Source organism: Carassius auratus, unplaced genomic scaffold, assembly GCF_003368295.1.
Source record: "Carassius auratus strain Wakin unplaced genomic scaffold, ASM336829v1 scaf_tig00003761, whole genome shotgun sequence".
Classification (NCBI taxonomy): Eukaryota; Metazoa; Chordata; class Actinopteri; order Cypriniformes; family Cyprinidae; genus Carassius; species Carassius auratus.
This window is the reverse complement of record NW_020523543.1, coordinates 1,501,616-1,512,580: the sequence shown is the minus strand read 5'-3', so window position 1 is coordinate 1,512,580 and position 10,965 is coordinate 1,501,616. Positions and strand designations below refer to the sequence as shown.

General features: G+C 36.9%; 1 protein-coding gene across 1 annotated transcript; it reads left to right on the top strand.

The window, feature by feature from the left end:
- The first annotated feature begins 5,915 nt into the window (after positions 1–5,915).
- On the top strand, positions 5,916–10,318 carry LOC113070304 (uncharacterized). The gene is made up of 5 exons (XM_026243545.1): positions 5,916–6,126; positions 6,901–7,055; positions 7,633–8,066; positions 8,170–8,375; positions 9,726–10,318. Exons 1-5 carry the CDS (start codon positions 5,956–5,958, stop codon positions 9,921–9,923), a joined length of 1,164 nt encoding a protein of 387 aa, XP_026099330.1. The 5' UTR covers positions 5,916–5,955; the 3' UTR covers positions 9,924–10,318.
- Positions 10,319–10,965: the final 647 nt, after the last annotated feature.

Here is a 10,965-nt window from a genome sequence, read left to right as displayed (position 1 = left end):
CCCATGCAGGAATCTGTCCCACTGCGCCTCCTCATTCCAACGGCACTCTGCAGCCAGGGTGCGAAACTGGATGGAATATTCTGACACCGAACCATGACCTTGGCGGAGATCAGCGAGTAGTCTGACCACCTCCCTACCTGTCACCGCCCGATCGAAACCCTCCTCATCTCTTTGGAGAGTGCCTGGAACAAGGCGCAGCATGGGTCTTGATTCTCCCACACCGCCGTTCCCCAGAGAGCCGCCCTGCCGGAAAGTAGCGTCAGCACAAACGCCACCTTGGATCACAGGAACGTTTTGAGCTTGTCCACTTTCGACCACTTCCAGAGGTATTCAAAAATGGATTCAACTGGATTGTGTTCATAGTGTAGACCTTCACGTGCTAAAATGATTTCAAACAGCCACAAATGACCGCCTACAGATATAATGTATAAACATTATGGAAAGCGCACAAGTCAAGTCACCTTTTTTTATGTAGTGCTGTAAACAAAAAAGATTGTAAAAGCAACTAAACAACAATAATTAGGAAATCAATGTGTCAATAATGCAAAATGACAGTTAAAGGCACTTCATCATTGAATTCAGTGATTTCATCATATCAGTTCATTTTAAATAGTATCTGTGCAATCATTTGCTAATCAAGTCAACGATATCGCTGAAAATGAAGTGTCCCCAACTAAACAAGCCAGAGGCAACAGCGGCAAGGAACCGAAACTCCATCGGTGACAGAATGGAGAAAAAAACCTTGGGAGAAACCAGGCTCAGTCGGGAGGCCAGTTCTCCTCTGACCAGACGAAACCAGTAGTTCAATTCCAGGCTGCAGAAAAGTCAGATTGTGCAGAAGAACCATCTGTTTCCTGTGGTCTTGTCCTGGTGCTCCTCTGAGACAAGGTCTTTACAGGGGATCTGTAAATCTGTAACATGATTAGCCTAAAAATCCTTTAACAGATTTGGATATTAGAAGCGTATTAGTGTGTTGTGTATGTCAGGTAAAAGAGATGGGTCTTTAATCTAGATTTAAACTGCAAGAGTGTGTCTGCCTCCCGAACAATGTTAGGTAGGTTATTCCAGAGTTTAGGAGCCAAATAGGAAAAGGATCTGCCACCCGCATTTGATTTTGATATTCTAGGTATTATTATTATTGAGGTCATAAACGCATGGATTAACATTTCTGCATTTGACATTGAAAACATAAGCTGTAATTTAGATACATTTTTGAGATGGAAAAATTTAGAATTTACAAATGTTAGAAACATGGCTTTCTATGGAAAGATTGCTATCAAATAGCACACCAAGGTTCCTAACTGATGACAAAGAATTTCCAGAGCAGCCATCAAGTCTCCAGTCTTTTAGGTTATTACATTAAGTTTTTAGTTCCTATAATTAACACCTTTGTTTTTTCAGAATTTAACAGTAAGAAATTACTCGTCATCCAATTTTTTATATCAACTATGCATTCTGTTAATTTTTCAAATTGGTGTGTTTCGCCGGGCCTCAAAGAAATATAGAGTTGAATATCATCAGCATAACAGTGAAAGCTAACACCATGTTTCCTGATGATATCTCCCAAGGGTAACATGTAAAGCGTGAAGAGTAACGGCCCTAGTACTGAGCCTTGAGGTGCTCCATACTGCACTTGTGATCGATATGATACATCTTCATTCACTGCTACGAAATGATGGCGGTCATATAAGTATGATTTAAACCATGCTAATGCACTTCCACTGATGCCAACAAAGTGTTCTAGTCCATGCAAAAGAATGCGCTGGTCAGTTGTGTAAAACGCAGCACTAAGATCCAATCAAACTAATAGAGAGATACACCCATGATCAGATGATAAGAGCAGATCATTTGTAACTCTTAAGGAGAGCAGTCTCAGTACTATGATATGGTCTAAATCCTGACTGGAAATCCTCACATCTATCATTTTTCTCTAAGAAGGAATATAATTGTGAGGATACCACCTTTTCTAGTATCTTGGATAGAAAGGGAGATTTGAGATTGGTCTATAATTAACTAGTTCTTTGAGGTCAAGTTGTGTGTGTGTGTGTTTTTTTTTTTTTTTTGATGCGAGGCTTAATAACAGCCAGTTTGAAGGTTTTGGGGAAATATCTTAATGACAATGAGGAATTAAAAATAGTCAGAAGAAGATCTATGACCTCTGGAAGCACCTCTTTTAGGAACTTATGCTGGGTACACACCAAAATATTTTTTTATATCTTAGAAGATTTTCAAAATGTGATAGACCACAAACGTGAGTACAAAAAATCCTAGATTTAACTGTTCTGCTCCTATAGTGTGTGGTGTGCCATGATGTGACAGACAGCACACCACACACTAACAGATTTTCAACCAGAGTCTTGACTGTGAACACACGAAATCTCAAAATCTTGCAAGACTTCAGAATAAAGGAAGGAAGTAGTAAGGAAGAAATTGCAATGATAGTGATCAGATCTTACAGATCTTACATCACTCTTTAAGAACGTGATCATTCGTTTTCTGATTAGACATTGTTACATTCACATGATAATCTCCAAAGCATACACTTGTTTTCCTTGGGGCTCCCCCACACATCAGGATTTCTGATTGGAAATATCAAACGTTAAATATTTACGATTCGCGATCAGGGTGGCTCTGAAGTTATTCCAGTCAGGTTTGGACACTCTTAAACCACCTCACACCAAGGGAAAATCTGATAAGATAATCTGTAGAACCATCAAGAAAATCGGGACATAGATAGGATTGTTGGAAGGGCTGAATTCAGCCCAAAATCAGCCCCGTTATCTTTTGGTGTGTACCCAGCATTAGATGGAATAGGGTCTTACATACATGTTGTTGGTTTTGATGATTTAACAAGTTTATAATATTCTTCCTCTCCTATAGTAGAGAATGAGTGGAACTGTTCCTCAGGGGGTCTATAGTGCACTGTCTGATGTGATACTGTAGCTGTCGGCTGAATGGTTGCAATTTTATCTCTAATAGTATCGATTTTAGAAGTAAAGTAGTTCATAAAGTCATTACTGCTGTGGTGTTGGGAAATGTCAACACTTGTTGAGGCTTTATTTTTCGTTAATTTAGCCACTATATTGCATAAATACATGGGGTTATGTTTGTCTTCTTAAAGAGATTAAAAGTAATCAGATCTAGCAGTTTTTAATGCTTTTCTGTAGGATAGGTTACTTTCCCGCCAAGCAATACGAAATACCTCTAGTTTTGTTTTCCTCCAGCTGCGCTCCATTTTTCGGGCTACTCTCTTTAGGGTGCGAGTATGGTCATTATACCATGGTGTCAGACTGGTTTCCTTAACCTTCCTTAAGCATAAAGGAGCAACTATATTTAAAATGCTAGAAAAGAGAGAGTCCATAGTTTCTGTTACATTATCAAGTTGTTCTGAGGTTTTGGATATGCTAAGGAATTGCGATACATCAGGAAGATAACTTAAAAAGCAGTCTTTTGTGGTAGAAGTGATGGTTCTACCATTCTTGTAACAAGAAGTAGTATTTACAGTTTTGGCTATATGAAGTTTGCACAGAACTAAATAATGATCGGAGATATCATCACTTGGCTGAATAATTTCAACACCATCAATTCCATGTGACAGTATTAAATCTAGAGTACGATTTTGACAATGAGTAGGTCCTGAAACATGTTGTCTAACACCAATAGAGTTCAGAATGTCTATAAATGCTGATCCCAATGCATCTTTTTCATTATCAACATGGATATTAAAATCACCAACTATTAAAACTTTATCTGCAGCCAGAACTAACTCAGATGTAAAATCACCAAACTCTTTAATAAAGTCTGTATGGTTCCCTGGTGGCCTGTATACAGTAGCCAGTACAAACATAACAGGGGATTTATCATTAACATTGGTTTCTCTAAATAATGTTATATGAAGCACCATTACTTCAAACGAGTTATACTTGAAGCCTGCCCTCTGAGAAATCCTGAAAACATTGTTATACATTTAAGCAACACCTCCCCCTTTACATTTTGTTTATTTGTTTGTGTATTTATTTATATTGCACAGTTTAATACGACTCATGTTGCATTACAATACAACTCATGTGCTTTACAGTCACAAATTAAACAGAAAGAAAATACAAGAAAATGACAGAGGTAGACATAAGCCCTATTCGGACAGGACTAGTTTTTTACATTGGGTCGTTAGATAAATCTGCGTTTCACAGACGTACTTGGTGATTTTAATCCCGTCCGAATCTGCCACGTCTGTGTTTTTCTCACACAACCTCTGTGATAATTCCAGAGCAAATTACCTACTGTTTTTCAGCAAACTCAGTGATCATCTGAGAAAACTAATCCCGTCCGAATGCGATTGTCTGTGATTGCCGGTGATATTTTATTTAACGCGTTTCCATGTGTGTTTGGGCCAACATGAATTACCGTAGATGCTCTTACCTGGCGGATGTTTGATATATTTGCTTAGCGTCAAATAAATAATAATAAAAATATAATACAAATAATAAAATCAAGAGCAAGATTAACAAGAAACTGTTGATACCGGCTATTGTAATATCAGCATCAGGTAAGATTACTAACGTTCATTTATGTACTCAGTAACATAATGTTTTAATTACATTTAATAAAAAAAAGGAAAATAAGTTAAACTAAAGGAACCACACATTAACATGGTTTTGTTATACTAGCCATTTAGTATTTATTGTGTAATAATACTAAGGCAGTCATTCTGAATGAATGCAATGCACGCATACAGAGCGCGTGATCTCTGTGATGCCCAGATGCACAAATCAGACCCTCCCACCTCTGTAATAAACACGGATATGTTAGTCCCGTCCGAATTGGTACATGAAAATCACAGACGTCAGGTGGTCAAACTCAAACGCAGTTTAGAAAACTACTCCCGTCCGAATAGTGCTATATCCACCTCACATAAACATACATAAACACTAACCCTTTTAAAAATACTCTCCATTTGTATTTAAAAGAAGTTGTGTTAAGACAGCTTTGAACATGTGTAAGGATTTGGCAGATCAAATGTCATTTAACACTTTTACCAGCACTGTCTCAGTGCTGTGGCAGGACTTAACGCCTGACTGAAATGGCCCACTAATGCTTGCAGCTGCTTAAATGACACTTTTTCCAAAACCTTGGCTAAAAAAGGTAAATTTGAGATCGTTCTTAAATTATCTGGATCCTCTATAACCAAACCACTACCAAAAATCTGCTTAAAAAGATGAGGTGACAAAACATCACCTTTTAGATGACGATGGCTTAATATCTGCCTAAACTGAAAGGGTAATGAGATTTGAATTCTCTCCATTCCTTGCTGCGTGGCACAGCCAAGTCAGAAGACAGAATCACCGGTAATTTTGGTAAAAGCCAGACAAGATTTCAAGATTTTCAGCTAAGAGATAAAAGTTTGTTTTGGGAAGGATAAACGTTACGAACACAATGTTCTCTCACCATTCTGGATTTCTAACACACTGCACAAATGAAATCCGCTGCTGTCAGTATGTTGTTCTGCCATCTCCAGTCACATTGATATGTAAATTGTATGTGCCCTTTCATTTGCTCCCCCCTTAAATCCTCCCCTCCAAGAAATCAGGACTGAAGTGGTTGAACATGGACAAAAGAGACGGCAGGTCTAAACATATTCATGTTTCCTTCATCCACTTGTGATCAGCTGGACAAAAATGCATCTTAATAACAGGTGTAACCAGGGCCTTGGAAATAGGGTCAGTTTCCTTTAAAATGTTTTGACAGTGGTTCTGCAGGGACTCTCTAGTACTGCATATTTTGTCTTAAAAAATGCGTTGTTTTCAATCCAGTTTTTTTTTTCATTAAAAAAAGTTCAAACAAAAATAGCCTTATTTGTACAGCACTCTTTTTTATCCATAAGCTATTGAATGCCAAAGGTTGTTAACCATCACAAATATTTGAAATATTTCAGAGATTGACGATGACAACGCTATAATGAAAGCAGATTTCATTCAGGAGCTTCTTCCATCTGCGGAGCGAACGGCTCTCCTTTATCACCTGACTTTCCTGAGTCTGGGAGGATTCCCAAAGCTGGAGCGTCTGATCAGAGATCAAGCTATTGAAACACAACTGCTGTTCGGATCCTCCGAAGCCCTTCTGCTGAAGGTATGTGTCCTAATTCATCATAACCATCAATGTCCTCTATCAGCCCTCTAATTTAAATGTTTATTCAAAAAGAGTCTTTCCCCTTTAACACTTCAGCTATGGATTATGTGGATGCTGTGATTAACTTTCAAAAGGTGTTCTCTGTAACCATCTTTAATCATTTCTGTGCATGACTGTATGGTAGGCCTAGTTAATGCTAAATGCAATGTAATACGTCTTATTCTGAACATTACATTTTCAAATGAAAAGTAATAGAGTAGAAAGCCCCCCCCCCCCAGTGGTGCTCATGCTATGGACTGAGAGGAGTCTTTCCAAAGATTGATCAAAATCAGCAAAGATGGATTCACAGATAGAGCTTCAGTCCATCACAGGAAGGAAAGTGCAGAGAAGGCAAAGCGGACTCAGCAGATGAGGTGGAGCCATGGAACTGGGTGGAAAAAATTGAGAAGCAGTCTAAAACAATGTGACCCATGCATGAAGATAATAATAATCTTAAACATGACATCTCTGTATCACAAGCCAACACAGCTATGCACAGCTAAAAGAAGAACTAAAGAGTACAGGAACACTGGACAATATCTGGACTCAAACTTGTCACAACGAGCTAGAACAAGAAGAGAAAACTAGAAAATAAGAAATGACCACCATTAGTCATGACAGTCACATAACTTCAGAAGTTACTATACTGTTATGATTGGTTGTGTAGTCACTTTGAACTATCATAACTATTTAGTCTATCACAGGATTAACTTGCTGATTTATGTTGTCTCGTAGTGTGTCGGCACGAGCTCCAACCTGGTCACCTCCCTGTTTCCAATGTTGATAAAAGCTGTGGAGAAGAACAAACCTGTTTTGGCGGTGAAGTTCCTAATGAAAGCCAAAGAGTGGATCACTGACATCATAAGACAAGTGGATGACATTGTGATGAGGTGAAAATATTAGTAATATCTTATAGGAACTAAGAATAAAGGGGAAACACCTGGGTTATTTTATATTTGCAGGTAAATTTAATATCTTGTTTGTACAGATTATTTTAGTCAAATAGTTTGTGGTCAAAGTAGTCAAATAATTTGCTATTCAGGGTCATGGTCATAACAATAATATATATTTTTGTAAAACAAACAAAACAGAAGGGAGCTCTTCTCTACATTAGTAGATTCATTTTGAAATCGAACTGTATTGATCAGAGATGCACAACAGTTCCTGTAAGAACTGTTTTAGACCCTACTCTGAAGTAGGAGGTAATTAAGTCAGTCCCCCCAAACAGAGTTCCTAGAAATAAAACCGTTCCTAGTTCCTGTGATGAGAACATGCCAAAAACTGGGAACTTCCACCAATAGTTCTAGGAACTATGAAAAGGTTCCTCCAGTGTGAAAGTGCCTATTGAACTGTTGTATAGAATTACATTTGTCCTCAGTAAGAAAATTGTTCAGTGTCTATTGCAAATGAAATCCGGACCACATCACTGTTTCCAGTTATTTATTTGAAATGCACTGTATTATTCAGGTATGATACACACAACCAAAGTGTGAAAAAAAGCACCAGTGACGTGTATCAAGAACAAGCTGAGACCAAAGAAAAAAAGGAGAAAAAATCTGATGAGAGACAGGGTCTGGAGGATGCTCTGGCCAAACTCAATGGTGATCTGGGAAAAGTAGTCAACAAAATGGAGGGGATTGAGGAACAAATTGAAAAAACAACTAAGGAGCTGAACAGTTTCATCAGAAGATTTCAGGAAGAACAAAGCCACTGGACTAAGAAGGTCCTTGCCTTTTTTAGAGGCTATCCAGATGCTATGAAGGAGCCTACTGCCATCGCTCTGGACATAGCACTGAAACAACTCGACTCTGAGAAGAGCCTTCTGAGAAATGAAGAGTGGGACATCAAAAACAAGCAGCTTGATCTTCAGCTGCAGCTGGCCAACTGTAAAATACGGATGGGTGAGAGTCTCTCTATGATTTTATTGTTACAAACATACAGTAAATTCATACATGTTATGCTCTCGACAGGTTCTTTATAATAATCTCTGATAAATCATTCCAGGTGAGATTCCCGACCCTGACAACCTGACGGAAGTCCAGGCGTGTCTTTCTCAAATCCAACAAATTCTGGTTGATCTGAAAAAGTTTTGGGAGAAGGTGGATGCTATTCTGAGCACGCTGAAAGATAGAACCTTTGCTGGGGAGGAAATGGTTGACATGGAGGACATGAAGGATGAGTTCATAGACTCCATTGAAGATGCAGCAAAGGTAAGTTAGACGTTGAGCAAATGTTCCTAATGTGATTTGATTATGCCTTTCATGAAGTCTCTGAGTTCTCACATTTTTGTTTATCCCTAATATTCTCTGGTTAATAGTGTACAGCTGATGCTGTATTTTCCAGAATCCACAGCAAAGAGTTTGGTAATCTTAAGCAAGATGCTAGTGTCTAATCATTGAAAGTTCTTACCATCTTAACTAGAATCAGATGAGGATGCCATGTGACAGGAGAAAAGAGATATAAAGAAATAAATGCACAGTTGTGCATAGCATGGAGCCCTAAAAAGAACCAGCTGGTTCAGGGCAGAAATGACAGATGCGACAAACAGTATTGTAACATTATCCACTTTTATTATTTTATTTTATTCACGTTTATTTAGCTTCTTTGACATTAATTACATATGCAAATGAGCATATTTATGTAATCTCAAGACTGAAAATCTAAACTTCTGTAGATAAAATACAAGACAAACTGTAGGAAATTGTCATGTATTGGGTCAGATTGAAACCATCTGGTGACCAAACACAATCAATTCATATTGTGGTAGTAATGCCCAGTATACGGCTATAATATCTATAATAGCACAAGTTATGCACTTTAATAATCATTTAGACTTTACACTTTGTTTAGACTAATAAAACAATTATGAGACAGATTGCTGAAACATGAGAAAAAAATACTAAACATAATGATAATGTCCAGTAGATGAGTTCTGTGCAGTAACTGCAGTCACCTGTTATTTGTTATTGAATTATAATTATTTCATAATGTAAAGTACAGTTATATTTTATTGGGATTGCCTTGTCTTTCTTTACGTGTAATCATTTTTATTACAACAAGATAAACGTTCTGGGATTTATTTAGGTTTTACAGGCTAACTGTACATTTTGGAGGCACCGGCATAGACATTTCTACTGCTTTTGAGTTATTTAGTAAGAGAAATCACAGGTGAATTCCAGCCTAATTTGCAATCTATCAGCTGTGGGACTTCAGTCTCCTGCTACAACAGAATAAACAGATACCAACAGGAGCGTTTTTTTCCATCAAAAAATCATAAAACTGAGGTTAAATCTTTGGAGACACATGGATTACTTTAATTGTATCTTTACAACCATTTTTGGCTTTAAAATTATCATGAAAAAAAGGATTTTTCTTTTTCTATATTTTTTCCCCTATGTATCATTGGAGTGTTTTTTTTTTTTTTTTGTAATATTATAATTATTATTATTATTATTATTTATCAGTGCAGCTCTTTATTGAATGTATGTTAATGTCAATTGTGTCAATTATGATATATTTTAGTAAATGTGATTAATGATAGCATGTCTTTTATCTTTCAGTACTGGAAAAGATTTGGTCTGTGCTGTCAGAAAGCTCAAGGCGTCTTCAGTGTTCAGTCTCGAGATGCATATAAATTCCTGGAGGTCAATCCGTCTTCGCTCTCTGAGGAGGAGAGGAAACAGCAGCACTCGTCTATCACGGAGAAGCTGAAGAAAATCCATCCAGATCCGCCAGCACTGAGTGACTCCCAGATCTGATGATTCCTGAAGGCTCCTTAAACAAATCAATGCATACAGCTTCTCTTGCCATTTTTTTTTTTTTGTAATTCTTTGTAATCTCTTGTAAACTGCTCTTAAACATGTTAAATTGCAGTTCCACATATACATCTTCTTTAATAAGTTGATATTATATTAAGTAATATTATTTAGATCAATTTATGGCAATCTCTTTCAATATTGCTTTGCATTTTTATTATGCTATACACAGATCTTGGAGTCTAGTCAAGTGATTAATGTCTATGTCACACAATAAAGACAAAAGACATGAAACATTTCTTTGCAGCCAAATCCTTCAGCCATTTCTCATGCTTTGGTGTACATCAGGGACCATTACAGTTCTACAGACAATACACTTATACACACACACACACACACACACACACACACACACACACACACACATATATATATATATATATATATATTAGTACACACAAACAGTAAGTCTTTGAGAAGGGGTTTATCAAACTAGATTGTGCATTAGAAATCTCCTGTTTCCAAAATAATGTGAGAAATGTTGAAGGTGTCTGATTAAATGTAGGTTTCATTGTATATTTCATTTTTACATTTAAGACTATCCAGTGCTATTTTACATTTAATTATTTAGTTTCTAGTTTTAGTCAAGTTTTAGTCATCTGCATTGTTTTAATTTTAGTCTTATTTTAGTCGACTAAAATTGCTTGGTATTTTAGTCGACTAAAATAAGACTAAAATCAATAACAGATTTACTAGACAATTTTTAACAGCTGGTATAGGAAACAAACTTAACCAAAGTATATAAAACACAAATTCAACTTTATTTCAACACAACTGTGTCTTTATTTTCGATTCAAAAGCTTTTATGCAGCAACAAACACTGTCATGATAATGTAAACAATAACTAGCAGCCAATTGACCATCAATAAAAGAAAAATAACTTTAGGTCCAGGACCTTAAAGCTTACAGCTGAGCTGAACAATAAGTGCATAAATTTAAAGTAAATATTTAATAAGTTGGGTGGATAAAAAAAGTAACAAGATTT